The 18,345-nt window shown below is 37.8% G+C and overlaps 1 protein-coding gene across 2 annotated transcripts in view; it reads right to left on the bottom strand.

Annotated features, from left to right (window-relative positions):
* ASXL2 (ASXL transcriptional regulator 2) overlaps window positions 1-18,345 on the bottom strand; it is a 148,476-nt gene that overhangs the window by 40,331 nt on the left and 89,800 nt on the right. Inside the window, exon 4 of one of the 2 annotated variants that reach the window (XM_012453269.3) lies at window positions 15,731-15,881. In XM_012453269.3, coding sequence (XP_012308692.2) covers window positions 15,731-15,881 — 151 coding nt within the window. Of the gene's footprint in view, window positions 1-10,364; window positions 13,387-15,730; window positions 15,882-18,345 lie in introns of those variants that run through there. The other variant, XM_012453272.3, reaches the window with a different exon arrangement.

The following is an 18,345-nucleotide window of genomic DNA, read 5'->3' on the forward strand; positions in this document are numbered from 1 at the left end:
CAGTGGTTCATGCCTGTAATCCCAGCACTTTGGGAGGCCAAGGCAGGTGGATCACCTGAGGTCAGTAGTTTGAGACCAGAATGGCCAACATGGTGAAACCCTGACTCTACTAAAAATACAAAATTAGCTGGGTGTGGTGGAGCATGCCTGTAATCCCAGTTACTTGGGAGGCTGAGGTAGGAGGATCACCTGAGCCTAGGAGGTTGAGGCTGCAGTAAGCTGTGATCACACCAGTGCACTCCAGCCTGGTGACAGAGAGAGAGCCTGTCTCCTTACTAAAAAAAGAAATTAAGAAAGTAGGTGACATCAAACCCTTGTACGTATAAGCTTCCTTGCCCTTCAGCTTTGGCTGCAAGTCTCACTTAAAGAAGATGATTAAAACATTAACAGAAAGATTATGGCAGCAGAGATGATGACTATATAATACTTTAAAAGATTTCACCAGAATATAATGTACTGAATACATTGTATACTGAAGAATGAACTTTACTCCCTGTATTAATTCTCCAGGCCTGTCATTTTAAAAGTACATAATCTAGGTGGCATAAAACAACAGACAATTATTTCTCTCACAGTTCTGGAGGCTGAAAATCCAAAATCGAAGTGTCAGCAGAGACGGTTCCTTCTGTGAGATAAGCCATTCCATCCCTTTCTCTTAGTTTCTGGCAACATCCAGCAATCTTCAGCATTCCTTGGCTTATAGCAGCATCCTTCAACCTCGTCTCCATCCTCACATGGCACTCTCTTCATGTCGCCATGTCTTCATATGACCCATCTTATAAAGACACCAATCTTAGTGGACTAAGGACCCACTCTACTACAGTAAGACTTCATCTTAACTAATTAAGTCTACGACAACTCTTTTCCCAATAAGGACACATTTTGAGGTACTGGAGGTTACGACTTCAACATATCTTTTTGAAGGGAACATAATTTGAAGCATAACACTTGCTTTTATTTAGCCTATTTTCCAGAGCTACACAGATGTTGTGAACTTAACACTGTCATTCACTGAATATAAGATATAATAGTGCTGCCCAGGCTAATAGAATTTTTCCCCAAGTCAAGGAATTATAAGTATTCTCATTTATTATAACTCGTATTCTCATTCATGTATGTGAATTATAGACTTGTGATCTGTGTGTTTTATCATATTTATGTTAAACTCTAATTAAAAGTAAAATATCCCTAAAAAGAAATATTTCAGCCTAAGCTTAAACTTCTATCAGGAAATTCTCCCAAACTTTTTTTTTTTTAAAGACAGAATCTTGCTCTGTCTCCCAGGCTGGAGTGCAATGTTATGACATGATCTCCACTCACCACAACCTCTGCCTCCTGGGTTCAAGCGATTCTCCTGCCTCAGCCTCCAGAGTAGCTGGGATTACAGGCGCACGCCACCATGCCCAGCTAATTTTTTGTATTTTTAGTAGAGATGGTGTTTCACCATTAGGCCAGGCTGATCTCAAACTCCTGACCTCGTGATCCACCCATCTTGGCCTCCCAAAGTGCTGGGATTACAGGCGTTAGCCACCGCACCTAGCCACTTTTTTTTTTTTTTTGAGACAGAGTCTTGCTTTGTCCTCCAAGGCTGGAGTGCAGTGGCACAATCTCAGCTCACTGCAACCTGTGCCCCCAGCTTCAAGCAATTCTCCGGCCTTAGCCTCATAAGTATCTGGGATTACAGACATCTGCCCCTACATCAGGCTAACTTCTGTATTTTTAGTAGAGACGGGGTTTCAGCATGGTGGCCAGACTGGTCTCAAACTCCTGACCTCAAGTAATCTGCCCACCTTGGCCTCCCAAAGTGCTGGGATTAGAGGAGTAAGTTACTGTGCCCAGCCCCCAAACCTTTTAAGGAAGAAAAACAATCTTTTTGGTTTTTTTTTTTTTTTTTTTTTTTGAGACAAAGTCTCCTTTGTCCCAGGCTGGAGTGCAATAACGTGATCTTGGCTCGCTGCAACCTCCACTTCCCAGGTTCAAGCAATTCCCCTGCCTCAGTCTCCTGAGTAGTGGGGATTACAGGTGCCCACAACCAGGTCCAGCTAATTTTTGTCATTTTAATAGAGACAGGATTTCACCATATTGGTCAGCCTGGTCTCAAACTCATGACCTTAGGTGATCTGCCAGTCTCGGCCTCCCAAAGTGCTGGGATTACAAGTGTGAGCCACTATGCCCAGCCTACAAAAACAACAATCTTATAAAATTTTTTTCAGAGAACCAAAACCAATTACTAAGTTTTTTACGATACAAAATTTTGACACGGACATTATATGGGGAAAAAATGCAGGCAAATCTTAGTAAAAGAGTTAAATGCAAAATATGAGCAGATAAACTCTAATGATATATAGGATTAATAACATATCATAACCAAGTTGGTTTATCCAAGGAACACAAGGGTGATTTAACATTTAATAAGTAAACTCAATGTAATTCACTATAAGAATTATGTACATGAAGGAAAAGCAACTGATAAAATTCAACATCTGTGCATTATAAAATCCTTTAGCAAATCACAAATAAAAGGGAACTTCATCTACTAAAGAATGTCTACAACCTACTATGGTACATCATTCTTAAAACATAATTTTAAAAGGCTGGGCACAGTGGCTCATGCCTATAATCCCAGCACTTAGAGAGGTTAAGGCAGGTAGATCACTTGAGGCCAGGAGTTTGAGACCAGCCTGACTGACCAACATGGCAAAAACTCGTGTATACTAAAAATACAAAAATTAGCTGGGCATGGTGACGGACACCTGTAATCCCAGCTACTCAGGAGGCCAAGGCACAAGAATTACTTGAACCCTGGAGGTGGAGGAGGTTGCAGTGAGCCAAGATCACACCACTGCACTATACCCTAGGTGACAGAGCAAAACTCTGTCTCAAAAAAAAAAAAAATTATAATATTAAAAGTTTTATCTTAAAGATAAGGAATGAAAAGGATAATTGATAACCATGTTTGTTCCATTATTTACTGTAAGTCCTGGCTGGTACAAAATGGCAAAAAAAAAAAAGAAATAAAATTTCCATTATTCATAAATTACATGTTTGTATAAGTAGACAATCCTAAAAATAAACCTATGTATAGACTAACAGATTTTAAAAACTAATTTTATAATGTTGTTATATCCAGTGTCAATGTTCAGATATGCAATCCATCACAGGCCCTGAGTGCTATTGTGTGTACATGCAAGGAATGCCAACAATGTTTTAAGTCCCAGAACACTCTTTACCTGGGCCATCTTTCAGGGTTATGTTTGCAGTTGCAAAGCAACTGCATGAGATGAGGCAATGTCTCTTCCCAGGCAAAATATGCTTGCTTCTGCTAAAAGCAGTGAATCCCTCAAACCAATGTTTCTTGGCTGAGATGCAAACACACTGCACAAATAGCATACACCTGGGCCTCTATCTCATCACCATGAGTCTTGGGGTAAGAGAAAGGTGACACAAAAAGTATGCTGATAGTCATATTGCTTACTATATCATGGGTAATACAGTATTTTTTCTATGACCCAGCACTCTTGTTTCTTCTGATAACATCCATCAGAGGCTAACTTGTTCACATACAACAAATCAGGTAAAATCCTAGACACTTCACAGACACAGTCAATTTATAAAAACTGTGTCTCTATATATCAGCAACACATAATTATAAAGCAAAAAAAGTTAAAGCCATTCACGACAGAACAAAAAAAGTTAAGGAATAAATATAATAAGAATGTGCAAAGACCTGTAAGACAGAAAAATCCATAGCATTAATGAACAAAACTGAACTGCAAAAAATGCAGTAATACAATAAAAAAAGTCAACAGAACTAAAATTTATCTATAGATTCAATGCAACCCTAACCAAAATCATTGCAGGCTGATGGGAGACGGGACATGTGGAAACTGACGAGCTGCTTCTAAAATTTACATGATGATGAGATCAGTCGGAAAAGCCAAGAAAACATTGAAGAACAGAAAGAATTAAACTATTAGATATCAGGATTAATGATAAAGCTAAAGTAATTAAAACAGGGTGATACTGTTACAAGGAAAGACAAAACATAACAGAACAAAGCAAAGTCCAGAAACTAAACCATAACTATATGGTCAATTGCCTTATCACATAGAAGACACTGCAATAGAGGAAAGAAGTCTTCAAAAAAGGGTGCTAAGTAATTTAGATATCCCTGCAGGGTAAAAGGAATAAAATGATGATCCTCATCCCACATAATACGGAAAAATTCCACATGGTCTATAGATCTAAACGTAAAAGATAAAAGAATAAAACTTTTATTAAAATATGTACACATGCATTCATATACACACACAGAGAGAAAACTATCTTCATGTCAATGTACTAGGCAATTTTCTAAAGAAAATGACATACTCGGTATATTAAAAAGTTTTATTCATCAAAACATAACTTTAAAAAAGTGAAAGGCAAGCCACAGAGAAGTTATTTGCAATAAATATATGCAACAAAGGAATACATGAATAACTCCTACAAGTTACTAAAAGATAATTCACAGAAAAATGGGGAAAGACCAAAACAAGCATTGTACAAATATGGTATCAAAATGATTAATAATGAAAAGGAGTCCAACTCCATTAGCAACCACAGAAAGGCAACTTATAACCACATGCGATACTATTACACACTCACTGAAGTCCAAAATTTAAAAGACTGATGGTACCAACTGTTAGTGATCATGTGAAATAATGGGAATGCTCATACATTGCTGATGAGAATTTAAACTAGTACAACTACTTTGGAAAACTGCTTGGCTGTACATAGTATAGCTAATTCTACTCTGGAGTATATATCCAACAGAAATAAGTACAAAAATAAATTTTTTTCTAAAAGTAGAATTAATCATAATAGGCAAAAAATAAGAATAACCTAAATGTTCATCAATGTTAGGATAAATGAATTTGGGTACTGGTGGATGTTTATACAATGAAAATACTATATAGTTTAAAGAATCCCAAATAAAAACAGGAAGAAAAAAAAAGACAAGAATCTGATGTATTTCTACACAACAGAAGGTGAATGATTCTTACACACATGCAAATAATGTAATAGCAAAAAATTATTTAAGTATGACTTGATTATATAAGTTTAAAAACTTTCTCTGGACATTATCCTGTTCCAGACATGTCTTGTTTATGCTATAAGAAGTTGTTAGAGTGGTTATTTTGGGGCAATGGGTGTGACCAGAAGGGAGCTCAGAGGAGAGATACTAGGGCAGTATTTTGCTCCTTAATCTGGTTGCTAGTTTATAGTACTGTTTTGTTTGTGAAAATCCTACAAGCGTATACTTATCATTATCATATGTGTACTTTAATGAATACAGGTTGACTACTCCAAATCAGAAAACATGAAATGCCCAAAATCAGAAAATTTTTGAGTGCCAACATGATGCTCAAAGGAAATGTCCACTGGAACATTTCGGATTTTGAACTTTCTGAATTTTGGATGCTCAACTCAAATAATGCAAACATTTCAAAATCTAAAAAAATCCAAACTCCAAAACATTTCTGGTTCCAAGCCTTTTAGAGAAAAAGTATTTTATATATATTATAATCTAATTTAAAATTTTAAAAAATAGGCAACGTGACCCAAATTGACAGAAGTTAGGACAGTAGCTACTTTTGAGAAAGGATCAGTAGTGATTTGGAGATGTCATGATGTCTGCGCAATGCTGATGAAGCATCACAATAGTTAATTATTTACTAGGGAGGTGGGGTTATTTTTTGTTCTGAATTTTCAAAAGAGAGACAAGATCATTTCATGTATTTTCTCCTTTAAAAATGAAATTTGGCAACTTCTCACCCTTTTTAAAAGTAAAGCTGAAAAATCATCTAAACTATTGCTGTTCAAATGTCCACAGACTGGTCTATGACAAGGTAAGTATAAAAGCAGGAACACTTAGGCACTTTCATAGAAATGTGACATTGCTGGGCCATTCTGAATGCATTTTATAACACTATCAGTCCACAATGGACTGGAGGAAAAAAATTCGTCCTTACATGATGAATAATTTGAGAATAAACTAGCTAACAACTGAGGTGGTGGTGATAGGAGTACAAGGTGTGTGAGAAGGGCATGAGCAAGGTTTCCTAGGACTATATTTTACAAAAAGAAAAACTATTAAAAATAAAACCTTGTTGACCGGGCATGGTGGCTGACACCTATAATCCCAGCACTTTGGGAGGCTGAGGCGGGCAGATCACGAGGTCAAGAGATTGAGATCATCCTGGCCAACATGGTGAAAGCCCGTCTCTACTAAAAATAAAAAATAAGCTGGGAGTGGTGGCACATGCCTGTAGTCCCAGCTATTTAGGAGGCTGAGGCAGGAGAATCATTTGAACAGAGGAGGGAGAAGTTGCAGTGAGCCAAGATTGTGCCACCGCACTCCAGCCTGGCAACAGTGGGAGACTGTCTCAAAAAAAAAAAAAAGAGAGAGAGCTTGCTTAAAAAATAAGCATTAAAAAAAGGAAAAAAAAAACATTAAAGCTGCATTTAACTATATCAAGACTCTGTTTATAATCTTTTCTCATAAAGTGGCACTTATAGAAAAATAATCCCTCATATTTCTCTATTACTAGTTCAAATGAAACTAGTTAATGTCACCAATTAATGTCATCCTGCACAGAAGTATACGACCCACAACAAATGATGTTCTTTTTTATTTTGAGATGGAGTCTCGTGTTGTTGCCCAGGCTGGAGTGCAATGGCATGATCTCGGCTCACTGCAACCTCTGCCTCCCGGGTTCAAGCAATTCTCCTGCCTTAGCCTCCTGAGTAGCTGGGATTACAGGCACGTGCCACACCACACCCAGCTAATTTTGTTTTTTGTTATCTTTAGTAAAGATGGGGTTTCGTCATGTTGGCCAGGCTGGTCTCGAACTCCTGACCTTGTGATCCACCTGCCTCAGTCTCCCGAAGTGTTAGGATTACTGGTGTGAGCCACCGTGCCCGGCAACAAATGATTTTGAAAAGCAAAACAAAACTTTTAGCCTGTATACCAGTGATGAGAAATAAATTGAGCTAACTTAAACACTAGTGAGTAGAAAAACAAATAAGCTAGTTTATTCACTCAGAAACTCTGAATGAACAAAAGTGTGAAACCAACAAAAAAGGGTCAATAAACAGTTTTTTTTTTTTTTGTTTGTTTTTTTTTTTTTTTTTAGACAGGGTCTCTCTCTGTCGCCAGGCTGGAATTCAGTAGCACCATCATAGCTCACTGCAGTCTCAAACTTCTGGGCTGAAGTGATTCTCCCACCTTGGCCTCCCAAAGTGCTGGGACTACAGGTGTGTACCACCAAAACCAGCCTATAAACAATCTTGATCTTCCTGGCACCTGGCTATAAAAATCTGAAGAGTCATCAGTCAGTCTCTGATCTATACCTCAATTTTCCTAAGAAACTTTGTGCGTAACAATATCCTGTAAATAATAAGACTATTATTAAAGGTTAAACGTATGATTCAAATTTCTTTCCCTCCACAAATCCCTTCTCCCAGCCAAATTTATCTTTTTATGGCTTCCTGAAAACACTATACACATTCCCACCTTCTTGCCTTTATATGTTTTCTTTCCATAATATATCCTGTCTTCCCTAGAGATTAAACTCTCTAGAGAAGAACAGTATCTTAGAACTTTGATAGCTAATACTTAGTAACCCAGGCAAAGTTAACTTAGTATCCCTTTTCTAATGCGGTCATAACATGATAAATATAAACACATGTGATTTATGAAGTTATGTGCTAACTATCTACTTATTTTCCTATCCCTCTAAATATGCTGAGACCAACTTTAAGGGTGGGGCCAACACCGCATTCAAATTTGTTTCCGAAATACCTGGCAAATACTACAGACTGAAGAAGGCAGGAGTGTAAAAAGTAGTTTATTTGCTTGTTTATTCGTTCATTTTTTGAGACAGGGTCTCATGCTGTCATCTAGGCTGGAATGCAGTGGTGCCATTTATAGCACACTGTAGCCTCGAACTCCTGGCCTCGAGCAATCCTCCTGCCTCAGTCTACCAAGCAGCTGGGACTACAGGCACACACCACCACACCTGGCTAATTTTACTTTTTATAGAGACAGAAGTCTCACTATGTTGCCCAGACTGGTCTCAAAGTCCTGGGCTCAAGTGATCCTCCCACCTTGGCCTCCCAAAGTGCTGGGATTATAGGTGTGAGCTATCACACCAAGCCTAACAAGTAGTTTAAACAGAGATATTACTTTGATTGTTATAAATGAACCAATGGCTTAACCAATACTTTTCAGGATTATAATTATCCTCTAATGTGGACTGCTCAATAGATTAAAACAATTCTTAACACATTTTTTTGTCTAATTAGAAACAAAAACGCTTGCTTCTATATAAACACAAAACATAAAAGATTAACAAATTCTGATCAAAAGATCAACACTATTTATGTAAAAAAAAAAAAAAAATTAACAAAAACCCAAACAGTAATCTAGAAGATTTTTTTTTTTTTTTTTTTTGAGGTGGAGTCTCACTCTGTAACCCAGGCTGGAGTGCAATGGTGCAATTTGATTCACCGCAACCTCCGCCTCCTGGGTTCAAGTAATTCTCTTGCCTCAGCCTCCCAAGTAGCTGGGATTACAGGCATGCACCACCACACCTGGGTAATTTTTGTATTTTTAATAGAGACGGGGTTTCACCATGTTGGCCAGGCTGGTCTTCAACTGCTGACCTCAGGTAATCTGCCCTTCTGGGCCTCCCAAAGTGCTGGGATTACAGGCATGAGCCACCACAGCTGGCCAATACATTAGTTGTTTAAAGCTTAATTTACGTGTTTTCAGAAAAACATCTAAAATAAAATTTAGGATGGATGTAATGGCTCATACCTGTACTCTCAGCACTTTGGGAGGCCGAGGCAGGCAGATCACTTGAGGCCAGGAGCTCAAGATCAGCCTGGCCAACATGGCAAAATCACGGCTTTACTAAAAATACAACAATCAGCTGGGTATGGTGGCACACACCTGTAGTCCCAGCTGCAGGGGGGAAGCTGAGACAGGAGAATTGCTTGCACCCAGGAAGTGAGGCTGCAGTAATTCGAGATTGTGCCACTGCACTCCAGCCTGGGCGACAGAGCAAGATTCTGTCTCAAAAAATAAATAAAATAAATACAACAAAACAAATTTTAGAACTTGAGGCTTATCAGTCAGTTTTACATAGCTCACTAAAGCAGTTTCAAGTTGCTGGATATTTACATACTGCTCACTAAGTTTAACTCAAAAGGTACTCCTTTTCACATACATTACAGCATGGAGAATTTTCCATTTCAATGGATGATTATAATGTTGAATGAGGTCAAAAAGATACAGACTATTAATATTAGATGCATTTGAGTTAAAAGCTTTAGTAAATAATCTCTGACTTAAATTTTTATTTTCTCCCAAAGACATTTAATGGGCCCCTATTAAGTATTAGGGAGATATCAGAAACTGAAGCGCTGATAACAAAATTGAAACTTAAGGGCCATATATAGTTGAAGAATTGATTGTTGAAGGAATGGTAACAATTGAAGTTTCCAAAATGATTTTAGTCTTTAGAAACAGTTATGTTTCTCTTGAAGCAGTTTTTATTCTAACAGGCCTTTCTTTAGAGGTAATAGATTCTCTTTAGTTCTAAGTACCTTCCTCCGACACCATGTACAATCTACTCCAAACTAGGCAGGCGGAGTTTCCTGATTACATTCAGAGTCCCCTGGCCTAGATGAGAAAGGCCACACCTGAACACTTGCCTTGCTTCTGGGTACCCTGACTATCCAAAGCCCTAACAGTGTAGCCATCCTTAACACAAGACAGAGCTAAAACCTCCAATTCAGCCACCAATCATAACCCCAGAAGAAAACAGAACATCTCCAAAAGGTCTCTCTCCATCTAAGTTAACTTGACAAAAAAAGTTTTGCTTCCAGTATACTTTTACAAGGAGACATAATCATCCCCATTTGGTAACTTAACACACATATAAATGTTAGAAGATAGATAGGTTTATGGTATTTTAAATAACTCCAGACACAATATATATCAAATTCCTGATTTAAAGTAGTTCTGAACAAGCAGTACAATTAACATTAATCCACACTAGAGGAAACAGTGATTCCTTACAGAGAAAAGTATACTTCATGTAATTGATTTCATTCTTAAGACATTTTAAAAGCAGACCAAAATCTAACAAAAGTTTTTCTATCACAAGATACAAATAATAGTCCTACAGTTGCTTCATAATGCAATATTTTATTTTGGGGAAAAGGCAGAGACTTCACTTAGCTATGATCATAAAAAAGCAATATAAATAGTTGATTTTAGTATTTGTTTTTCTGAAGTTATTATTCCACCTTACCTTGATTTGGAATTCCATAAAACTCTTCTCTGAACATTGTGCTTCCTGTCTGAAAACTAGGAACCAAAACTAGAGTTCTTCCACTTTACATAGAAATCAATAAACTAGTTTTAGTATTGGATTAAATTTCAAACTTCTATTCTCTGTTCCTATTGGGCTGAAAGGTATACATATATCAAGAAAGTTTCTATCGATTTTCAACTAGAAGTATCAGTTTTGCTGTCAGAGCTCTTTATTTTTGTACATAAAAGGAAGTGGGTTTTGATACTATCTCAGTGTTCTTCCTGTCTTACAATGCATTTGAAATAAAGTGATGTCAGATTGAGAGTAAAAGCCCTAAATAAGAAAAAGTAATAGGCACAATTAGCTTGCTTTACCTTTATTGATAACTAAGATTTAGAACTGCTTTGTTGCATGCTCACTGCTGGTTACACATGTCACTTTAATTTGCACTGGACTACAAAAACATCCATAAAGACATAATATATGCCAAAAATTATATGGTATCTATGTCATACGTATGACTCATAAATGACAGATGCACATTCTATGAGAGACTAAATAATTCTTCATTATTGGTAGCTTGGCATTCATTCATTTCTTGAGAATATCAGAGCTACTTAAATAAACATGAATTACATATGACATGTGCACCTCTCACCCCACCTTCCAGATATCACATAGTCAATTTTCCTCTCAGCTTTAGACTACCTACAACCAGAAAAGAGCTTTACAGAACAACTCATCTTATTGTAAACCAAGGAAAAATAATCGATATTATGATAATTTCTGGAAAAGGAATAAAGGAAAGGCAGCTCATAAACAATTGGACCCAACATTCAATTTGACATTATCTTGCTGTTCATGTATTCTATTATTATGCAGAGTGTGGGGCAAGTTTAAGCTATTCATATCTACCTATCTGGCTACTGGCAATAGAGTCCTATGGTTATTTCTTGTATCTTCCTATGTCTTAATACATTCATCTCAAATTCTTAGAGCCATTAATAACCATTAGGTTTTTTTTTGGTTTGCTTTGTTTTTTTTGAGACAGAATCTTGCTCTTTCACCAGGCTGGAGTGCAGTAGCACAATCTCAGCTCATTGTAACCTCTGTCTCCTGGATTCACGTGATTCCCCTGCCTCGGCCTCCTGAGTAGCTGAGACTACAGGCATGTGCCACCATGCCCGGCTAATTTTTTGTATTTCAGTAGAGATGGGGTTTCACCATGGCCAGGATGATCTTGATCTCCTAACCTCATTATCCGCCCGCGTCGGCCTCCCAAAGTGCTGGGATTACAGGTGTGAGAAACCGCACCCAGCAATAACCATTAGCTCTAAGCAGGAGAAATACAGATACCACAGCCACTATTCAAAGAGCAGCATATGTGGCTCCTGAAAAAGCAAGGGCCCCAACTATATCCCCATTTTACTAGACTGTCTTTCTTCAATATTGATTTCCCTGTCCCAATCCCATCCAGAAAACATGAATCTTGCTAATTGCTTCCCTTATCTGAAGACCTGGCTCAGTTCCTAATCTTAGATCTGCAATTCCAAACTTCAAAGGAAAAGCTTAAAATGGGGAGAATGAACACTTGTGAAAACAAGGGAAAAAATCAGAATTAAAAAAAAATAAAATGAGGAGAAGCAGGAGATAGACAGAGAGAGCCCTTTACACTTTTGGATTCTTTCAAAAATAGGTGCTAGTTAAAAAAGAAAAAAAAGATAAAAACAGGGTGGGGGAGGGGAGTTAAAAAAAAGATAAAAACAAAACAAAACAAAAAAAATAGGTGCTTAGTGGACCCCAAGGAATTCGGGGCCCTGAATCATATCTCCTTTCATTATTGACAGGGATTACTTTAAAAACATGTATCAACAATACTAGTCAGAAGCACCCTCTTTCTCTTGCTTTCATTTCCTTTATTCCTAACAATTGAGGTCTGGGTAGCTAAGTGGTTATCATCTTAAAGCTAAGATTCTCTGATTGCAAAGTTCACTCAAATTATGTATGTAATAGTTATAGCAGTGAGCACAGATGAGGCCATCAATTATCTCAATTCTTTCCAGGAGTGTTGTGCTGGACATAAAGAGGGATGATAATGAATCAGAACTATTTTTCTAACATAGGCAAATTAACTGTTCTGAAGGGACTTAAATGAGTAAGTCTAGTATTCCAGCATAACCTGAGCTAGCTAGCTCCAAAGACAACTCACCTATCATCACTCAAATCTAAGAGGATATTCAAGCTAGGAAAAAGCTTGAATGTCTGTTTTGCTCTGGAACATAACTATTATCAGTCCTTGTGAAAGATTAATCATGAGTTGGTTTAAAATTTGCCTTGTTATGTACAGCTAAAATTATAAATATTGGGATAAAAAAGATTTGCCCACTTTGAATAGACTCTGACAAGAAGCTATAGAATAATTAGCAGGAATAAATAGTAATTCATATCCTAAACTAGAAAATCCATTCCAGGGAAGCTGCAGCAACATACATTATTCCCTAAAGAAAGCTTTTCGAGTGAGCTATGAAGTAGACACCAAAGGGAATGAGAGCAAAGACCAACAGAGTAAATTCGGTGTTTCCTGGTAGAAATGAAAAGCATTCTTATCCTAAGGAGGGTTGTTAGAGCATTAAGGGCTCAAAATTTAGAAGAGAGGACTACAGAGGCAAGTAAAATAAAAGCATCCTAAAAAGGCTATGAATGACTTAAGACCTAAGAACAAATCCAGGTAAAACCCAGAATGTTGTCTGGTGTGTTACCCACTATCCTCATGTGGCTATTTAAAGTTAAAATCAAAATTAAATTCCTAACTAGAAATCCACATGTGAATAACAAAAGAAATCCAGATACAGGTCTCATACCCTTCACATAAAATTAACTAAAAATGGATCACAGATTTAAATAAAAATGAAAATTTATAAAACCCCTAGAACATACCATACTGTACCATACCATACCATATCATACCATATAGAAGAAAATTTAGGGATTTTGTGATGGCTTTTAGATACAAGACCAAAGAAACAGTTCACAAAAGAAAAAACTTGATTAGACTTCATTAAAAATTTTTGATCTGTCAAAGAAACTGCCAAGAAAATAAAAAGACAAGATAGCCCTGGGGCGGTGGCTTGGCCGGGTGTGGTGGCTCAAGCTTGTAATCCCAGCACTTTGGGAGGCCAAGGAGGGCAAATCACAAGGTCAGGAGTTCGAGACCAGCCTGGCCAATAGGGTGAAACCCCGCCTCTACTAAAAATACAAAAATTAGCTGGGCGTGGTGGTGGGTGCCTATAATCCCAGCTACTCAGGAGGCTGAGGCAGGAGAATCACTTGAACACAGGAGGCGGAGGCTGCAGTGAGCCAAGATGGCACCACTGCACTCCAGCCTGGGCAATAGTGCGAGACTATGTCTCAAAAAAAAAAAAAAAAACCAAGACACAGAAAATATTTGTAAGACATATGATAAAGGACTGTTACTCAAAATATGCAAAGAACTCTTAAAGTTCAACAATTAAGAAAACAAACAACCTAATTTTAAAATAAGCCAAAGACCTGATGAGACTTCTCACCAAAGAAGATATGTAGACTGCAAATAAGCAAATGAAAAGGTGCTCCACAACATATGTCACTGGAGAAATGCAAATTAAAACAATAATGAGATACTATTAAACACCTATCAGAAAGGCCAAAATCTAGAACAATGACCACACCAAATGCTGATGAGGACATGAAGCAACAGGAACTCTGATCCACTGCTGGTGCAAATGCAAAATGGTACACTCACTTTGGAAGACAGTTTGGAAGTTTCTATAAAACTAAACATACTCTTAACCATATGATCCAGCAATCACACTCCTTGGTATTTACCCATAGGTGATGAAAACTTACGCACATACAAAATCTGCACACAGATGTTTAAAGCAACTTTATTCATAATTGCCAAAACTTGGAAACAACCAAGATGTTCTTCAGTAGGTGCATGGATAAACAAACTGTGGCACACCTAGACAATGGAAAGAAATGACCTATTGCAAACGAATACTGGAACAGAAAACCAAATATCACATGTTCTCACTTATAAGTGGGAGTTAAATGATGAGAATACATGATACATAGAGGGGAAAAACACACACTGGGGTCTTTCATAGGGTGGAGTGGGGGAGGAGGGAGAGAAACAGGAAAAATAACTAGTGGTTACTAGGCTTAATTCCTGTGTGATGAAATAATCTGCAGAACAAACACCCATGGCACAGGTTTACCTATGTAACAAACCTGTACTTGTACTCCTGAACTTAAAGTTAAAACAAAAGAGAAAGAAATGACTTATCAAGCCAAGAAGACACAGAGGAACCTTAAATGCATATTACTAAATGAAAGTCAATCTGAAAAGGTTCCAACTATATGACATTATGGAAAAGGTGAAACCATGGAAGCAATAAAATGTCAGTGGTTGTCAGGCTAGGCACAGTAGCTCACGCCTGTAATCCCAGCACTTTGGGAGGCCAAGGCAGGTGGATCACCTCAGGTCAGGAGTTCGAGACCAGCTTGATCAACATGGTGAAACCCTGCCTCTACTAAAACTACAAAATTAGCCAGGCATGGTGGTGGGCACCTGTAATCCCAGCAACTTAGGAGGCTGAGGCAGGATAATCGCTTGAACCCAGGAGGCGGAAGTTGCAGTGAGCTGAGACTGCTCCATGGCACTCCAGCCAGGGCCACAAGAGCAAAACTCCATCTCAAAAATTAAAAAAAAAGTCAATGGTTGTCAAGGGTTTGGAGGAAGGAAGGGATGTAAAGCTGGAGCACAGAAGATTTTAGGGCAATGAAACTATTCTGTTTGATACTATAATGGTGAATACACATCATCATACATTTGTTCAAAGCCATAGGATGTATCTCCCAAGAGTAAATTCTAATGTAAACCATGGACTCTGGTGGGTGATTTGCCAATGTAGGTTCATCAGTTGTAAAAAATATACCACTCTGGTGGAGAATGTGGGTAGTGGGAAAGCCTGTGCATGTAGCGGGAGAAAGGGTACATGGTAAATCTCTGTACCTTCCTCTCAATTTTGTTGTGAACCTGAAAAAGTTCTATAAAAGAAAGCATTTTTTATTTTTTAAATTCCTTGGTCATAATAACCATATTTCAAGTGTTCAACAGGCCCATGTATCTAGTGACTACTGTGTTGTGCTGGACATAAAGATGTAAACGTCTCCATCATTGCAGAAAACTCTCCTAGACTGGACTGTTATAGAGGGTAAGGGAAAGTGACTGACTGACCTGGGGTCTGGGAAAAGAGAAACTACTAACAATGGCATTTGTCCTACAGCATTTAGTACTTTAATGAAGGATCAGGTGGATTTACCTTTCCTTTTCCACCTGCTCTTTTTTCCCTCCTTGTTGCTGCCACCATCACTGCTGCTGCTGCTGTTCTCAGAACTCTGGGAATCTGACTGACCATCACTGCTTTCTTCTGAACCTTCTGATAGCTCTTTCACCCCATCCGGCACATCTTTCTGAAAATGTAGGCATCCAATTAGGATTAATCATTACCATTTCAGCAAGTAAAAATTAAATTTCTGATATGCGTTGCAACTTAATTGCACTGATTAATTTTTGTTACTATAGGATTCAGTAGCAGAACCAGCAATATATTCTGAATTCCTGTCATCTCTTTGAGGCAAATAAGCTCATGTTTCCAACTACATCCAAAGATAAAAACTATATATAACATTCATATGCAGGCACAACACAGGTTTAAATTAGACAAAAATTGGGTAAATGATGGTAATATTCTAGATTTTAAAAACTACATAATAATTTTATTGGCTGGGTGTGATGGCTCACGCCTGTAATGCTAACACATTGGGTGGCTGAGGCAGGAAGACTGCTTGAGCCCAGGAGTTCAAGACCAGCTTGGGCAACATGGTGAAACACTGTCTCTACAAAAAAAATACAAAAAAAAAAAAAAATTAGCTGGGCATGGTGGCACGTTCCTGTAGTCCCAGCTACTTGGGAGGTTGAGGTGGGAGGACTAAGCCAAGAGTTTGGGACCAATCTGGGCTGGGACCAATCTGGGCAACACGGTGAAACCCTATCTCTACAAAAAAAACTACAAAAATTAGCCAGGTGTAGTGGTGTGCACCTGTGATCCCAGCTACTCCGGAGGCTGAGTTGGGAGGATTGCCTGAACCCAGGGAGTTTGAGGCTGTAGTGAGCTGTGATTGCACTACTGCACTCCAGCATGGGTAACACGCTGAGATCCTGTCTCAAAATACTAAATAAAATAATTGTATTAAATATATGTATGTCCATGTGGGTATGCGTATAAGTACCATTATATACTCTGAATTCAATTAGAGAATAAGAGTCTAGACAGCAAGAGATAGTGCATTATTTGAATCTCATTGGTTCTTGAATATAGGTTAATAAGTAGCAAGAATTAAATAAAAAAGAAATCTTTTTTTTGTCTGTCTCCTTCCTGACAGACAAAAGAAAAAAAAAAGAAAAAAAGAAATCATTTAACAAATCATATGAAACTCTTTGGTTTCTGTACTTAGATAGAGAAACCAAAGAGGGAATGCTAATCAGAAAGGATAACTGTGTCAGCTTAGTATGTGAGAGAGATAACAGAATGGTTCCAAGACCAAAGACTAGAGAACAAGATTTCCTGGCTTTACCCTCTCCTAATTGTGCAGGCTTGGTTAAAATCGTAACCTCTCATGCTTCAGTTTCCCCATCTATAAGGTGGGGATAATAGTACCTACCTTAAAAGATCACTAATCTATTAGCTCAAGTTAAATAAGCTAATAAACATAAAATGCTTAGAATCATGCCCAATCTAAGAGGTCAAAAATATTAGCTATTATATATTTACATAATATATATAAAAATACACATGTATGGCTAAACACATTAGTGTTTGTGTTTTTTTGTTTTTTATTTTGGGAGACAGGGTCGCACTTTGTCACCCAGGCTGGAATGCAGTAGTGCGACCACACCTCACTGTAGCCTTGACCTCCCAGGCTCAAGGAATCTTCCCACCTCAGCCTCTGGAGTAGGTGGGACTACAGGTGTGTGCCACCATATCTGGCTAATTTTTCAAAATTTTTATAGAGACGGGGTCCTACTATGTTGCCCAGACTGGTCCTAGGCTTGAACTCCTGAGCTTAAGCAATCCTCTTGCCTTGGCCTCCCAAAGTGCTGGGATTACAGGCATGAGCCACTGAGCCTAGCCTGTGAATATTATTTCTAAGTCATAAAACTATGGATGGTTCTTTTCTCCTCCAATATTTTATTTTCCCACATTGTTTTAATAATCAGATAAAAAATTATTTTGACAGACACAAAAATGTGATTCTCCAACACAAAACTGACATCTATATGACATTACAGCCAAGACTATAAACTTTGATCTAGGTAAGTTAGCTGTTTTTCATTTACATTTATGTCCTAGTGCCATTTCTCTCTGAGTCATCTCTTACGTTATACACTTTCTTAAAATACACACCCCATATTTTTCTATTCTTTCCTTCAAAATGCAGGACAGCTTTTATAGAATTAGTTGCCAGCCAGACATCTTGACTTGTAGGTTGAACAAGTATCTGAATAAATATAATTATCTTCTTTCCTTAAAATTTGTGATCCATAGAGGATCAACTGCTCATGTTCCAAATTCTAGAATCATTTCTGTCCTTTTTACCCACTCCAAATGCCACGTATTCTATTTATTCCTCTAATGATCCTTGTCTCCATCTCTTTTACTTGTCTCTTAATTCAGGCCCTGAGTATTTCTTCCAAGCAACCATAACCACCTTTTTGACAAATTTTCCTGCTTCACCCTTCAATCTCTGAATTCTCCTCTTAAACTTGTATTTGATCATGCTTTCTTTCCAGAAAAATCTGTGACATCTGCCAACCCCCAACCCACACATACACTGCTCAGTCAGGTTTTGTTTTTATTTTCTTTTTGTTTTGTTT

Source organism: Aotus nancymaae, unplaced genomic scaffold (genome assembly GCF_030222135.1).
Source record: "Aotus nancymaae isolate 86718 unplaced genomic scaffold, 86718_ANA_hifiasm-v0.15.2.pri h1tg000057l, whole genome shotgun sequence".
Lineage (NCBI taxonomy): Eukaryota > Metazoa > Chordata > Mammalia > Primates > Aotidae > Aotus > Aotus nancymaae.